At 42.6% G+C, this 17,309-nt stretch overlaps 1 protein-coding gene across 3 annotated transcripts in view; it reads left to right on the top strand.

Moving 5' to 3' along the window:
• The first annotated feature begins 2,664 nt into the window (after positions 1 to 2,664).
• The window catches only part of SH3TC2 (SH3 domain and tetratricopeptide repeats 2), a 64,452-nt gene continuing 49,807 nt past the window's right edge, over positions 2,665 to 17,309 (top strand). For all 3 annotated transcript variants that reach the window (XM_067732193.1, XM_067732192.1, XM_067732196.1), the window contains exon 1: positions 2,665 to 2,912. In XM_067732193.1, coding sequence (XP_067588294.1) covers positions 2,861 to 2,912 — 52 coding nt within the window. In that variant the 5' untranslated portion in view covers positions 2,665 to 2,860. The remainder of the gene's footprint in view (positions 2,913 to 17,309) is intronic.

Here is a 17,309-nt window from a genome sequence, read left to right as displayed (position 1 = left end):
AATTTTACAAGAAAAAAATTCAATTTTTCATCTGAAGTGGCAAACTGGCTGGTCTTGGGCTGGATTTGGCCTGCAGGCATGTTTATCTGTCCTGAAGTATTGGCTCACACAGTGATTTGCAAGATGTTTTGAATCAGTTTGTGAATATTTAAAAATTTGGAAACTTTACCTGAAAATCTGGGTGTCTGGTTTCCATAACAAATCAGAATGCCTGGTCACACACCAGAGGAACATTGTACCATGTTTTCACACACACACACACACATATATATATATATATATATATATATACACACACACACACACACACACACACACACACATATATCTCCTATTGGATTTGTTTCCCTTAGATAACTTTGACTAATATGCTCTTCATTCAAAAATATCCATTGCTATTACCCTGGTTCAAGCCATCATCATCTCTCTCCCGGTTGTTACAATTGCTGCATACTTGGAATTCCAGCTGCAGCCTATTTTCCAAGGAGCAGCCAGAGAGACCCTTTAAAAATCATAAGTCAGTCACATGACTCCTCTATTTAGTGTCCTCCATCGGCTCCCATCTCACACAATGTACAAGCTGAAGCCTTTAGATGGCCTTCGAAGTCCTACACAACCTGGCTTCTTGCTGCCTTCACTGACCTCATCTCTATCCGGTCCTGCCTCACTAGACTCCGACCACACACACTTTTCCTTTAGCTTTCTAAGCAAGTTCCAGCCTTAGTGCCTTTGTACCTGCTGCTCTCTTGTCTGGAAAGCTCTTTGTTCTTGCTAATTCATCTGAGCTATCCATAAGCAGAAGAGCACTGATTTCCTGCATCTCAAGAGAAGCAATAATGACTTTTTCCAAAATGAACCGTTTATTTCAGGTTTGCCAAAATGTGTGTGTCTCAACCAACTGCCTCAGGGTGTCATCTCTGACAGATGGCCTGGGGTTCCTTCCATTGGTTGGTCTTGATCATTTACAATTGCTGACCTCTGTTGCTGCACCTGTATAGAAATGGTGTGCAGCCAAGTCAAGGAGAAATGTTAAGTCTGAGCATTCATCATCATGTGCACATTAGACCATGGTTTCTCTTCACTGATTCCCATGTACCTCCCAAAGTTCTTAGTGGCTGCTTTCTAAAGGAACCCTTGCCCTTTTATCCTAGGCCCAAGAAAACATCCTAATTCATATTTAAAACACTGTGCTTTGGTGAGGGGAAAAGACATGAGACACATTATGGGAAGCGGAAACTTTAAACATATGTGTGCAAGGAAAACATCCTCCATGGCAGTTCTGTGATCAGAGAGACCCTGTGTCCCTGCATTCCTGGCCCCATCCCAGCCCTCCTCTCCCGGGCCCTCCGTAAGTGCTCAGCTAGCTCCAGAGGGCTCAGCATCAGATCACCAAATCCTTCCTCATTGTAGTCATGGAAAGAGCCTGAATATTAGAAAAGAGAAGCTCCTGGGCTGTGGAATCAACTAGACCTGGTTCAAGCCCTGAATCTGACAATCATAAATGGTGGGGCCTTGGGCAATTATACTTGCATTAGCTTTCTCACTTACAAAATAGAGATGATAATGCTAATATTATGGGGCTGTTATGGGATTTAAATGAAATAGTGTATGATAAGTGCCTGACCTATAGTGAACATTCAGTCACTAGGAGTCAAGACAAGTAAGCACTGAAATTGAAGCCAGACTTCAGAGACATGGCCCTGTCACCTGGGGCTGAGCTGGGATGTGCAGTGGACACCCCTGATCACTCCAGTGAGACTGACCCCTAGGCTATCCTTCACACTGTCATCCCAGTGCTCCTGCCAGAATATAACCTTGACCAGGCCATCTCCCTCCTTAAAGTGCTGATGAGACTAATCGCAAGTTCAGCCTCCAAGCAGCCTGCAAGTCAGGACCCTTGCCTTCCCTAGGCCACACCTCCTCACTCTTTGGACCACTCACCACCAACCTTTGCTTTGGGCATTAAGCAAACAGTAAGTAATTAATGATCCTTGAGCTAGGTTGTTGGATCAGTCACGCCTCTCACATTGTTGGCATTCAGCTACATTTTCTCCGTCTCCTTCAGGAGATGTCATGGGAGGTTTTCTGAAATCCAGCCATAGCGTATCAACTGCATCCCCCTGCTCTGCTCCTTATCCAAAATGGAAAAGAGTTTGGTCTGGTGTGACCGTTTTTTGTGCATACTTGTGGCCTTAACATACTTGGTCCTCCATCCTCTTATCTGTAAGATGCTGGGCTACATCAGGAGATTTCCTGGATTCCTTCGGACCAAGACTTTGGGAGCCAGGGCTGGGCGTTGGCTTACTGATGCTGCTGGGGGTGAGGTAAGATGCTGTGCCCACAGGTCCAGCTTCACCCAGATAGCCAAGGGAGGTGTCTGCACAGAGAGGATGGGTGGGGAGCCCATTCCCAGTAGCAGGCAAGTTACTGTGGGCCAAGCCAGTCAGGGAGGGAGCAAGAACAGCAGCAGCCTTGATTCCTCCTCCCCCCTCAGCCCCCCCATCCCATCCACCCCCATAAGAACCAAACTGTGTATCTCAATCCTAGAATGTGTGGAATGTGCCACAGCCTGATAGGCATGAAGCAATCTGCAGAGAGGCAGGGAGGAGCTCTACTCCCCAGTCAGAGGCCTGACAGTGCAAGGACTACGGGTCCTGAGGGCTGGGCTGCCCCTCCCATCCTCCCTGGGCCTGCTGCCTCAGCCAGGATATCAAAGACTGCATTGTGCATTGAGCGGGACTTGGTCCCTCGTGTGCCAGGGAGGAGGCGGGAGGAGGGACACCGCTGGGAGGCTGTCCCCTCCCAGTGCTCCTCTGGCTGGTGTTCCCAGAGGCCTTGGCCCGGGGAGGATGGTGCACACATGGGTGGCTGCTTCTGCATCCCTTGGGAGCCGAGTCTGTCCTGGGGGCCAGGTGAGTTTCCTGGGGTGCCCCGGCCTGTGGCTTCGCTGAGGTGGTGGGTCCAGTGAAGGCTTACGGATCTGCTGGGTTGGGGGAGTTACTCTTCTAAAGATGGGGAGACGGTTGTACTTTCTGGCTTCTTCTTCTCTCTTCCTCACTTAGTACTTGTCATTCTGGCTTTGTGAAAAGGGAGTGAAGCCTGGGAAGCATCTACGTTTCCTGAAGAAAGAGGCTTTGAGCTTGCTCTAGGAGGAGGAGAGAGTGCTGCTTTTGGCTGCCATTCCCAGGGTGTGACTAAGCCCTTCCTTCCTTTCTTCCCAAGATTCCCTAGTTCAGGAAGAAAGCTCAGGCAGTTAGTTCCTCTGGGGCCCAGGAGTGGTCATAAACTTGGCCTAAGCCACTCAACCCTATTTTTGTCCGGGTTAATGTTACTGGAGAAAAACAGGCAGTTTCCTGCCTCCTACCTGTTATAGTGTGATTTTTTCTTTCTTTTTTTTTTTTTTGTACGTCAAATTGAGGTCACAGAGTTGTTGCTCTAAGAATTGTCAAGTCATCTGAGACTTGACACAGGGTGACCAGCCTTGCCGGTTTCACTGGGACCCAGGGCTTTCCCAGGATGCATTCAGTGCTAAAACTGGGACAGTCCCAGGCAAACTGGGGTTGTTGGTCACCTTAATGCAAGCTCCTCGCTTCTTTTCACAGCAAGACCAAGGTGAGGCCCTGTGGTCTCGTGTATGGCATTTATTAGGATGAGTGGTGGCTTTGGAGGAGGACTTGCTTGGGAGACAGAAGAGCATTACACCAAGAAATCATTCCTAACCCTTGTTAGGATTCCGTATCTTCCTGGAGCACTGCCATGTTTCCTTGGAGGGGGAGCCCAGGAGAACCTCTAGCTAAGGCCTTCTACTCTCTGAGAGATGACTTCCCCCTGTAGTCTTGTGACCTGGGCTCGACAACATGGAAGGCACTAGAGGTTCCTAAAGCGAATCTGAAGCAGCCACGTTCTGCTTCCTCTGCTTGAAGTCTCAGCCTAGGCACCTTGGTACCTCCAGCAGGGAAAGGCTCCCAGACTAAGCAACCCTAGACTTTATAAGCAAGCAAATGCCCTTGGCACAAAGGCATGACCTTCAGCTAGGAAACAAATCTGGAAGAAAGATTCTCCAGATTTCTAAGATGTACATACTTTTCAGACCCTCCCCCTAAATCCTGTTGTCATTGCACCCCATGGGAGCAGACGTTGCATGGGAGCTGTGGGAACATGAAGAACCACCGCTCTGTAAGGCAGGGACCTGGGTTCTAGATCTGACTCAGTCTACTTCCTCTTAGGCAGGCATCCTCGCAGTTAATCCCCTGACCTTTGAGGCCAGAGTGTCTGGATTTGATCTTAGTTCTTTGATTTGGCTTGACCAATTTATTTAACCTTTCTGTGTTTCAGTTTCCTCACCTGTAGATTTTATGATATAATTATGCCTTCCTCACAGGGTCGTGGTAGGGATTAAGTTTACATGTGAAACAGTTAAAACAACCTGGTACACAGTTAATTAAGCACAATAAATAAAACAAGGCACATTAATCACATCTCTATGACTCTGGCATATCATGCTCTCTCTCTAGGCCTCCCTTTTCTCATCTATAAAATGAGGGGGTTAACTCTGCCTGTGAAGGTATCTTAGGGAGCTCTGCTCCTAGTCCCTGACACCCAGCTTCAGCTGGAGCAGCTCTGCTCCTGTTTGACATCCTGTTGTTCAACCCAAAATTTCATGTAAAAGAATTCTGCAGCTCAAAACCAACCAACCAACATTGAAGAAAACATCCTCAAAGTTCTTATAATACTATCATTCAATTATCTTATTGTTTCACCAGATTTTTGCCGTCGAATCAGCTGGCATCCTGGATTCACTTTTTCACCAGGAGTCAGCCTGATATTTATTTCTACTGAGGCTTTTCATGCCATCTCCCTAAACTGTTTTCTGTACTTGTCAGGGGATTTCCCTAGGGAGGATGATATGGTGTTATAGGTCTGAGGCCAGTTGTTGTAAACATCCCCTTCTAGGTTCCCCCTATTTATCCTAGAGAAATGGAACAAAGTATGAGACACATGCTGGAGTGACCTAATAGTGTGTGACTTTGGGCAAGTCTCATATTCTTCGAACCTCAGTTTTCCTGTCTGTAAAATGAATCTAATGATAGTATCTATCACACGGAGCTTTCGTGAAGATTAAATCAGATAATTCATCTTATGGATTTAGCACAGTGTCTGGCTTCTGATAAACCCTCAGTAATTGTGGGCTGTTTTATTGTTAGCTAATAGGGACCACTCCCACATTCCTTCTTCCTATTCCTTACTCTACTGGAGTAGGAGTCTGTGCTCCTGCTTCTTTGGCTGCTTCAGTCATTGTGTCTGTTTCAGTGGGAGTAAACAGTGAGGACCAACAGTCCTCAAGGGTTAGGGAGGCAGGAAAGAAGAAGGCTTGACAGTACTAAGCCCCAGAGAGCTGCCCAGCTGGTTTGCCTTGGTGTGACACAATGACAAACATTGTCCCCGACACCCCCCAGGTGTGCTGCATTCTCACACATGGACTCTGCCTGCAGCATCTGTTTCCGTGATGTTTCTTACTTACTCACGTAAATCTCCTGATTGCATGTGGGCAGGGGATGGGTTTCTAGTAACTGCCATTATTTCTGGCTTCTGGACCCCTGGAAATTCTTGCCACTGTTAAACTACAGTTGCTCACTTAGGATCACAGAGCAAGTCATGTCAAGATTTGTTGGTCTAAAAGCTTCTAGCACTGCCCCCTTATCTTTCAACACTATCTTGAAGACATCTGGCAGACTTACACCCTTAAACAGAGGATGTGGGAGAGATACATTTGCCTACATTGATCGCTGTTGTTTGTAACTTTCAACATTTTTGGTAAATACGAATCATCAGTAAAATTATAGGAGATGGGGGGGGGGGTGAATGCTGACAATAGCAAACCATGCTTCACATTTGAGCTTTAAAAAGCTAGTGAGGTGCTTTGAACATACTGATAATAGAGACTATGAGAACAATATGCAAATTTCTACTTTTTGTCATATTAGCTTCAGAACTTCTTTCTTTCTTTTACTTTTTGAAAAAATAAAAGATTACAGATACAATTAGGGTCCCCTGGTAGTTCTTCCCAATCTCACTACCTACTCTCCTCCCCCAAATTAATCACATTTATGAATTCAGTAGTTTTGTGCTTTTATTACATATTTGTGTACTCATATCATTGCAAAGAATTTATTTTGAAGATTTTTAAACTTAAAATGATATCATTATGCAAACTGCTTTTATTTTTTTGCTCAACATTATGATCTAAGATATATTCATGTAGATAAATGTAGCTGTAATTCTAATTTGGTATTTGTTCCAACAGGACAATGTGGGTTTACATCATAAAAATTGCTGGTTGTATGCTTGTCAGGTCAAAGAAAAAAAATGTGGGTGGAGAAGAAAAGAATGCAGGGAAATGTTTACTGTTTAGTTATCTTCTTAAAGTTGGGAGTGGTGGTGGATAGGTGGGATCAAGGAGAGACTGAGAGAGGAGAAATAGGAGTGAATTCTCATTTCCAGCAAGTTTCTGTGAGTGAAATATTTCCCAAGTTGGAAACCATAGATCTCAGCATTCTGAGGTTGGGTTTATGTAGTGGAACTGGCAAGGTCTGCACCCAATGATCTGGATGGCCTCTGACTCTATTGCTGACTTGCTGTGTGACCCCGGTTAAATCATTACTCCTCTCTGGGGCCTTAGTTTCTCAACAGTAAAATTAAGAGTGGAACTCAATGGTCTTTTATTCCCTTCAAATATTCATTTTCTGTAATTATTGCCTCTCCTCATCTTTACCTCTCATATTTAAAATGTCAAGATGCCTTCCCTTTTCTAACTTTAAAATATAGTGTCATTCACTTTATTCCCTGACTTCTCATTTGCCAAGATCACAGTCCATATTCTCACACTCACACCCGTGGACTGCCATACAATTTTTCAGATATCCTCCTTGTTTCACCTCCTTGCCTCTCTCTGTCCTTCCTGTGCTATCCCAGGTAGAATTTCCACTTTTGTTTTGCCACACCTATGCGCAGGAATGTTTCATAGCTCCATATTGCTTGCTATTTCCAATCTAAATTCCTCTGCCTTCCTTAAAATGCTCTCCCTATCCTGACTCTACCATATTTATCAATTTTAGCCCCATGACCACTCATCTCTCCAGTATGTCCTCTGTCAGCTCATGTGCACGCAAAGTTCATTCACCCCTATCCTGCTGAGCTCTTTACCAGTAATCCTGCTTTTCTACCACCTATATGAATCGACCAACAAAATAAAGAGGAAGCCATAGACTGGGGGATAATATTTGTAAACCACATATCTGACACTTGTATCCAGAATATTTTTTAAAAATCTTATAACTCAGTAATGAGAAGGTAAACAACCCAATTAAAATGTACAGACACTTTCATTCAGAAAATACAGGGATGGAAAATAAGCATGTGAAAAAATATTCAACATCATTAGTTATTAGGGAAGTATAAATTGAAACAATGAGATAAAACTGCAAACCTACTAGAATGGCTACACTTAAGAAGACTGATACTATCAAGTGCTGATGTGAATGTGGAGCAACAGGAACTTTCACACATTGCTGATGAAAATGCAAAATGGTACAGCCATTTTGGAAAGCAGTTTGGCAGGTTTTCTTTTTTTCTGTGCCAAAGTCAATTTTATTTTATTTTTTTGATATCTTTATTCGAGCATAATTGCTTTACAATGTTGTCTTAGTTTCTGTTGTATAACAAAGTGAATCAGCTACATGTATACATATATCCCCATATCCCCTCCCTCTTGCATCTCCCTCCCACCCTCCCTATCCCACCCCTTTAGGTGGTCACAAAGCAATGAGCTGATCTCACTGCGCTATGAAGCTTCTTCCCACTAGCTAGCTATTTTCCATTTGGTAGTGTGTATATGTCAATGCTACTCTCTCATTCTGTCCCAGCTTAGTCTTCTCCCTCCCTGTGTCCTCAAGTCCATTCTCTACATCTGTGTCTTTATTCCTGTCCTGCCCCTAGGCTCATCAGAACCATTTTTTTTTTTTTTAGATTCCATATATATGTTAGCACACGGTATTTGTTTTTCTCTTTCTGAGTTACTTCACTCTGTATGCCAGACTCTAGCTTCATCCACCTCACTACAAATAACTCAATTTTGTTTCTTTTTATGGCTGAGTAATATTCCATTGTATATATGTGCCACATCTTCTTTATCCATTTGTCTGTCGATGGACACTTAGGTTGGTTTCACGTCCTGGCTATTGTAAATAGTGCTGCAATGAACATTGTGGTACATGACTCTTTTTGAATTATGGTTTTCTCAGGGTATATGCCCAGTAGTGGGGTTGCTGGGTCATATGGTAGTTTAATGTTTAGTTTTTTAAGGAACCTCTTTACTGTTCTCCATAGTGGCTGTATCAATTTACATTCCCACCAACGGTGCAAGAGGGTTCCCTTTTCTCCACACCCTCTCCAGCATTCATTGTTTGTAGATTTTTTGATGATGGCCATTCTGACTGGTGTGAGGTGGTATCTCATGGTGGTTTTGATTTGCATTTCTCTAATGATTAGCGATGTTGAGCATCCTTTCATGTGTTTGTTGGCAATCTGTATGTCTTCTTTGGAGAAAGGTCTATTTAGGTCGTTTGGCAGTTTTTAAATAAACCTCTGTGTTTTTTGAATTGAGTGTTAGTAACTTTCTCTAACCAATAATAATAATAAAAATAAAACTAGCTTCCAGAAAGTAATTTATTGATTCATAAATAAAAAGTTCAGGGGTTGTTTGTTTCAGGTATGTCTGGGTCAAAATATTCAAATGATATTATCTGGAAGTTATCTTTCCTAAGCTCTGTTTGTACTGGGTTGGCCTGAACCTCAGGCAAACTTTCTCCCTGTAGTGGGCCCCATAGCTCCAGACTGTCATATTCACAGCTTCAAGTGCAGTGGAAAGGAATCTTTTCCTGAAGAGGTCTAAGGAGAGTCCTAGGACCAGTTCTCATTGGCTTAACTTTGGTCACCTGGCCATGGTACAGCATAACCTGACTGGCTTACGCTTGAGTCACGTGTCCACTTTTGGAGCTAGGGATGGAGTCAGACCCATCTGAATGACATAGACTAGGTTTACATGGGTCACATCGCTAATGAGGAAGCCAGGGATTGAGTCCAGAACTACCTGATTGCAGATTTTTTTCCTAGCCACTTCTCTACCTGTCTCCATTTTTAGAAAACAAAGTATGTCCATTATAGAATATTTGGAAAGTAGACAAAAGTATAGAAAAAATGGTTAAAAGTGACCCAGCGATATCTATCATGGGCCTTTTGGTTTATTTCCTTTGTCATTTTAAAAAAATCATATATTTTTCCTAAAGTACTTTATTCTATATGATAGTTTTTTTTCCAGTTTTATTGAGATGTAACTGACATTCAGCACTGTATAAATTTAAGGTGTACAGCACGATGATTTGAACTACATACATCAAGAAGTGATTACCACAGTAACTTTAGTGGACATCCATCATTTCCTACAAATATAAAATTAAAGAAAAGGAAAAAAATTTTTTCCTTGTGATTTAGGCCCTCTCTCTTTTTTTCTTGATGAATCTGGCTGAAGGTTTATCAATTTTGTTTATTTTTTTAAAGAACAAGCTCTTAGGTTATTGTTTTTTCAGTTTCTATTTCATTCATTTCTGCTTTGATCTTTATGATTTCTTTCCTTCTACTAATTTTGGGTTGTGTTTGCTCTTGTTTTTCTAGTTCCTTTAGGTATAAGGCTAGGTTGTTTGTGATTTTTCTTGTTTCTCAAGGTAGGCTTGTATTGCTATAAACTTGCCTCCTAGAACTGCTTTAGCTGTGTCCCATAGATTTTGGATCATTGCGTTTTAGTTTTCATTTGTCTCCAGATATTTTTTGATTTCTTCAGTGATCACTGGTTGTTTAGTAGCATATTGTTTAGCCTCCATGTGTTTGTGCTCTTTGCAGTTTTTTCTTTCAGTTTTTTCTTTCTTGTAGTTGATTTCTAGTCTTACAGTGTTGTGGTCAGAGAAGATGCTTGATAGAATTTCAATTTTCATAAATTTCCCGAGACTTGTTTTGTGGCCTAGCATGTGATCTATCCTAGAGAATGTTCCATGTGTACTTGAAAAGAATGTGTATTCTGCTGATTTTGGATGGACTCTTCTATATAAACCTATTAAGTTCATCTGGTCTAATGTGTCATTTAAACCCAGTATTCTGTACTGCTTTGTCTAGATGATTTGTCTATTATTGATATAAGTGGGGTGTCAAAGTCCCCTAGTAATATTGGGTTACTGTCAATTTCTCCCTTTACGTCTGTTAATACTTGCTTTATGTATTTAGGTGCTCCACTGTCAGATGCATATATATTTAAAATTTTTATATCTCCTGTTGGATTGATCCCTTGATAATTATGTAGTGCCTTTCTTTGTCTCTTGTTACTGTCTTTGTTTTTTAAAATCTATTTTGTCTGATATAAGTTTTGCTACTGCAGCTTCTTTTTCATTTCCATTTGTATGGAATATCTTTTTCCATTCCCTCACTTTCAGTCTGTATGTGTTTTTAGATCTGAAGTGAATCTCCTGTAGGCAGCATATATGTATGGGTCTTGTTTTTGTATCCATTCAGCCACTCTATGTCTTTTGATTGGAGCATTCAGTCTATTTACATTTAAAGTAATTATTGATAGGTAAACTTATTGCCATTTTGGTAATTGTTTTTGGAGTTCTTTTTTGTTTCTTTCTTCTTCTTTTGTTCCTTTCTCTTGTGATTTGATGACTATCTTTAGTGCTATGTTTGTATCTCTCTTTTGTGTGTGTATCTACTGTAGATTTTTGGTTTATGGTTACCATGAGGCATTTATACACACACACACACACACACATATAACTTTTGCACTGTGTATTCTTTACTTATTGTGGCTACAGATGATTTTACTACTTTTTTCTTTTAACCTTCCTACTAGCTTTATATGTAGTTGAGTTACTACTTTTACTGCATGTTTGCCTTTACTAAGGAGCTTTTTTCTTTCGTAATTTTCATGTTTCTAGTTGTGGCCTTTTCTTGTTTGCTTGGAGAAGTCCCTTTAAAATTTCTTGTAAAGCTTGGTGGTACTGAACTCTTTTAGCTTTTGTCTGTAAAACTTTTGATCTCTCCATCAAATCTGAATGAAAGCCTTTCCAGGTTGAGTATTCTTGGTTGCAGGTTTTTCCTTTTCATCACTTTAAATGTATTGTGCCAGTCCCTTCTGACCTGCAGAGTTTCTGCTGAAAAGTCAGTTGATAGTCTTATGGGACTTTCCTTATAAGTAATTTGTTGTTTTTCTCTTGCCCTTTTAATATATTCTCCCTTTATCTGTGATTTCCAACATTTTAATTACAATGTGTCTTCGTGTGGTTCTCTTTGGGTTGATTCTGTCTGGGACTCTCTGTGATTCCTGGACCTAGATGTCTGTTTGCTTTCCCAGGTTAAAAAGGTTTCAGCTATTATGTTCCCTGCTCCCTTCTCTCTCTCTCTTCTCCTTCTGGGACCCCTTTAACGTGAATGTTAGTATGCTTGATGTTGTCCTAGAGGTCTCTTAAACTGTCTTCATTAATTTTCATTCCTTTTTCTTTTTGTTTTCAGCTTGAGTGATTTCCACTACTCTGCCTTCCAGCTCACTGATCTCTTCCTCTGTGTCATATAATCCACTGTTGATTCCTTCTAGTGTATTTTTTATATCAGTTATTGTATTCTTCATCTCTGTTTGGTTCTTTATATTTTCTAACTCTTTGTTAAAAACTTCTAACTTCTCACTCTGTTCATCCAATTTTCTCCTGAGTTCTTGAACATCTTTATGATCCTTACCTTGAACACTTTATTAGTAGATTGCTTATCTCCACTTCACTTAGTTCTTCTTCTGGAGTTTTATCTTGTTCCTTCATTTCGAATATATTCTTCTGTTGCCTCATTTTGCCTAATTTGTTTTTTTTTTTTAATTCTATGCAGGGATTCCCTGGTGGCGCAGTGGTTGAGAGTCCACCTGCCAATGCAGGGGACATGGGTTCGTGCTCCAGTCCAGAAAGATCCCACATGCCGCGGAGTGGCTGGGCTTGTGAGCCATGGCCGCTGAGCCTGCGCGTCCGGAGCCTGTGCTCCGCAACGCGAGAGGCCACAACAGTGAAAGGCCCACATACCGCAAAAAAAAAAAAAAAATTCTGTGCATTTGATAGGTTAACTACATTTCCCAACCTTGGAGTAGTGGCCTTCTGTAGGAGATGTCCTATGTGTCCCAGCAGTGCACTCCTCTCTGGTCACCAGAGCTATATGATCTAGGGGTGCCCCCTATGTGGGTTGCATGGGTCCTTCTGTTGTGGCAGGCTGACTACTGGGGTAGTCTGGTAGGTATGGCTGGCCCCCAGTCTGGTTGGTTGCCGGGTCACTGGTAGGCATGGCTGGGTAATCTGAGGCAGCTGGCTGTGGAGCCCCAGCACCGCTGGGGCTAGTGCTGGTGGGTGGAGCTGGGTTCTGGGTGGGTGATTGCAGGGTCAGGGGTCCTGGATCTATTGTTAGCCTGCTGTTGAGCAGGGTTGGTTCCTTACATTGCTGACTGCAGGATCTGGGGTGTCCCTAAGCTAGTGTTGGCCTACTGGTGAGAAGTGCTCGGTCCTCTGATGGCTGGCTGAGGGGCCCAAGGTGTTTCAGAGCAGGTGTCAGCCTGCTAGATGGTGGGGCCATGGCCTGGAGGGTCCCAGTGCTGGTGTTGACCTTCTGGTGGATGAGGGCAGATCCCAGGGCAGCTGTCTGTGGGGCCCAAGTTGTCCCAGAGCTGATGCTGGCCTGCTGATGGGCAAGGCTGGGTCCCATGGGGTCCTGGGCCTGGTGCTGACCTGCTAGTGGGTGAGCTGGGTTCTGACATGGCAGGCTGCAGGGCTATAGTGGTGCTGTGGTTGATGTCTGCCAGGTGGTGGGTATGGTCAGAGCCCAGGGGATCCCAGGGCTGGTACTTGCCCATGGGTTGGTAAGGCTGGGTCCTAGGGCTAGTGCTGGACCACTGGTGGGCAGAGCTGGGTCCTAGGGTCTCTGGCTGCAAGGCCTGGGGATCCTGTAGCTGGAGTCAGCCCTGTGGTAGACAGGGCCAGGTCCTGGGGTGGCTATGAGCTCAGGGGGTCTTAAGGCAGCCAGCCTGCCAGTGGGTGGGGCTGTGTCCTTGCCTGGCCTGTTGCATGGCCTGAGACATCACAGTACTGGTACTGACAGGCTGCTGGTGGGGCCAGGTCCAGCACTAATAAGCTAGAGGGAAATTCCAAAATGGTGCTTGCCAGTACCAGGGTCCTCATGACAGAACAAGATTCCAAAAATGTCTGTCCCCATTGTCCATGTCCCCATGGTGAGTTCCAGTTGCCTCCTACCTCTCCAGGAGGCTCTCCAAGATAATCAGGTAGGTCTGACTCAGGCTCCTTTCAAGCGGTAGCCTCTTTCCTGGGTCCCAGAGAATGTGAGATTTTGTGTGTGCCCTTTAAGAGTGGAGCCTCTATTTCCTTCAGCCCTCTGGGACTCCTGAAAATAAGCCCCACTGGCCTTCAAAGCCAAATGTTCTGGGCGTTCGCTTTCTGGTGCAGGACCCCTGGGCTGTGGAGTCCAGTGTGAGCTTGGACCCCTTACTCCTTGGGGAGAACCTCTGCAATTGTAATTATCCTCCTGTTTGTGGGTTGCCCACCTTGGGGTATGGAACTTGACGAGACCATGCCTCTGCTCCTCCTACCTGTCTTACTGTGTCTTGTTTCTTCTTTATATCTTTAGTTGTAGATTTTTTTGCTAGTCTTCTGGTCTTTCTCATCAGTAGCTGCTCTGTAAATAGTTGTAATTTTGGTGTGCCCGTGAGAGGAGGTGAGCTCAGGGTCTTCCTACTCCACCATCTTGGCCACTCCCTGATATGATAGTTTCTTGTTGTGGTCTCTGGTTCTTTTTCAAGGCCCAGCTCAAGTCTTCAAATCTTTCATGCTGAAATATAATTCCATGTTTAAAAGAGCTCTGTAAACTGTAAATCCCTGTGCAACTATTAACTGTTCTTCACATTATAGAGCTCCCTCTGATTTTCCAGATTCTTTACTGTTTCTCAACAAGCTGTCTTCTGGCTCATGGGTCCCAAAACAGTTGGTGAATTAGCTCTTTCTACTCCAGAGATTCTCACACTATAGAGAACATCAGAAATCCTCAAAGTGCTAGGTAAAAATACATGTCTCCAGACTCTACCCCTAGATATTTTCAGGGGAGTAAGTGAGAAGGCTCCAGGAATATTTTAAAATTCATCTTTTTATTGAAATTTATCATTCATACAGAATTGTACATGAAATTATATGTACACAGCTTGTGAATTTTTACAAGGTGAATATATCCAACTATGCTGCTTCCTGTGGCTGTAATTCATTACTTCTCATTGGTATATTGTATTTAATTGTATATGTCATCATTTACTTATCCATTCTAGTGTAGATGGACATTTGAGTCATTGCCATGTTTGGGCTGTTATGAATTACTACTGCTCTGAGTATTTTAGTAGATATATTCTTGTGACGACATGTATGTATTATTTGGGATAATAGTGGAGCGGAACTGCTGAATCTTAAGCATATGTACCTACGCATATGTTCAGCTTGAAGTGATACCGTCAAACAGTTTTCCAAAGTGAAAATTTTCAAAATTTATTCTCACACTTGCAGTATATGCGAGTTCTGGTTGCTGTGTATCCTTACAAACACTTGGCTTTACCAGTTTTTTTCATTTTTGCCAATCTGTGTAGAGATGTTCCACTGTGGTTTTAATTTTCATTTCCCTGATGAACTTGAGAAAATTTTCATAAATCTACTGGCTGTTTGGATATTATCTTTGGTGAAATGCCTATTCAAGGCTTTTGCCCATTTTTCTAGCGGGTTACCCATCTAGTTCTTAAATATTTTTAGCATTCTTTATATATTCTGGATTTAAATTCTTTGATGAATACACATATTGTCTACAGTTTCTTCTATTCTGTCACTTTTATCGCTCTCTTAATTACATCTTTTGACTAACAGAAGTTTTTCCTTTTAATGTACAGTAAGTCCCCTACATACGAATGAGTTCTGCCCTGAGAGCGAGTTCGTAAGTGTAATTTGTTCGTAAGTCCAACAAAGTTAGCCTAGGTACCCAACTAACACAATCAGCTATATAGTACTGTACTGTTATAGGTTAATAATACTTTTCACAAAAATAATACATAAAAAACAAACACAAAAAATAAAGAAACCATTTTTAATCTTACAGTACAGTACCTTGAAAAGTACAGTAGTACAGTACAACAGCTGGCATACAGGGGCTGGCATCGAGTGAACAGGCAAGAAGAGTTACTGACTGGAGGAGAGGGAGGAGGTGGGAGATGGTAGAGCTGAAGGATCATCATCAATAGGAGACAGAAGGCGAGCTGCAATTTCACTCACACCTGACGCTGATGGCACAGCTTCTAGTTCCTTGCTGGGTTCAATTCTATCTACCCTCTTGAAAAAATGATCCAGTGATGTCTGGGTAGTAGCTCTTCCTTTCTCATCCTAGATAACACGGTACCACTGGATTGTATTCTAAACAGCTGCTGCAACCTTCGTGTACTGTTCTACGTTCGGGTCCTGTGCCTCAAAAACTAACAGTGCCTCCTCAAATAAAGAAAAGCCCCTTGCCATTTCCTGCATTGTGAAACTCTTTGGTTCTTCAGTTACTTCTTCTTCCTCTTGTCTCTCTTCGTACTTTCTCTGGGCACGTTCGCATCTTTGAAAGTTCACAACTTGAAGGTTCATATGTAGGGCACTTACCGTATTCCAATCTATCCATTATTTCTTTTGCGGGTAGTACTTTTTCCATTCTGTTTAGGAAATTGCTGGCTACCCCAAGTCATGCAGATACTCTTCTAACTTTTACTCCAAATTTTTTTGGTACAGCTATCTTTTAAAAAACAAGCAACTAAATAATTCTGATGCAGACTATCCACAAATCACATTCTGCAAAACTGCGATTTTCTGCTCTAAACCTCATGTGTCCTTTAAGAGCTGCGCGCCCTACCCTCTCCCCCAAACCAGGGTCACCATCATGAACTTCCTTCTTCATGGTAGGCTCATGCCACAGGCCCTCATGGTCCTCAGGCCACTGTCTCTTCTCATGGAGCCTTACAACAGGGACAGACTCACAAAGTTTGCCAGGGCTGGGTATAAATACGTGAGCTGTCAGTTTGGGGACCGTGATAGCCAGAGGACAAATGCCCCATAGTGGTGGCAGTGACTGCTCAGTCCCAGCTGACTGTTGCCAGATAATCATGAGGGTCCCAGACCATAGTTCTTCCAGTTTTCAAAGCAAAGCCAAGCATCTGGGTTATGTAAAACATCCTGATTTCTAAATGATGTAGAGCAATTTAAACCTTAAAAATTCACTGTGCAGTAGCAGAAACTAATGCACCATTGTAAAGCAATTATACTCCAATAAAGATGTTAAAAAAAAAACCAAAAAAATCCCCAATAGCTTGTTAAAATAATCTTAAATTCCTTTAGCCTCTCCCAATATTTTAGTTACTCGTCCTCAGTTGCTTGTGTTTGCTCAACTTAGTATAAAATCCTTTAGGTTTTTCCCCTTCTTTAGATCTTCATTTCCTCATGTGGACTTCCACATTATATAAAACGTACATTAAATAAAATATCTGTTTTTCTCCAGTTTAAAAAAAAAATTCACTGTGCAGGGGGGAAAAAAGAAAAGAAAAAAGAAAAATGTGGGTTTTCTGTGGCCTGTGGCCTCTGGTATACCAGTTTTCAAACTCTGTCCTAGTGTAAGGAAGCAGGCTGCCACTCCAAGTGTGATCCTGGGACCAGCGGGATGGTCACCTGGGAGCACATTAGAAATGAAGAACCTCAGGCTTCCATCTACTGAGGCAGAATCTGCAATTTATCAATAGCCCCAGGTGATTCATACATTCATTCAAGTGTGAAAACTTTACGTAGATGTATGGTTTTTTATTTTTAATTTTTGAATTTTATTTTATTTATTTTTTTATACAGCAGGTTCTGATTAGTCATCCATTGTATACACATCAGTGTATACATGTCAATCCCAATCTCCCAATTCATCCCACCAGATGTATGGTTCTTAATACTGGTTTAAATCAGAATCATTCGGGGAACTTAAGAAAAATACCTGTATCGATGCTAGATGATGTCTAGCTCTTCTCGGCCGGGCCCAAGTCGCGACTGACGAGGGACGGACGTTCATGGCGACCAGGACCGCTCTTCTCGTTCGGCCCCGGCCCCTTGCCTCTCCTCCCTGCCTGC

Source organism: Pseudorca crassidens, chromosome 3, assembly GCF_039906515.1.
Source record: "Pseudorca crassidens isolate mPseCra1 chromosome 3, mPseCra1.hap1, whole genome shotgun sequence".
In the NCBI taxonomy this organism is placed as follows: Eukaryota; Metazoa; Chordata; class Mammalia; order Artiodactyla; family Delphinidae; genus Pseudorca; species Pseudorca crassidens.
The sequence above is the reverse complement of the archived record's forward strand: the minus strand, read 5'-3'. Positions and strand labels throughout refer to the sequence as shown.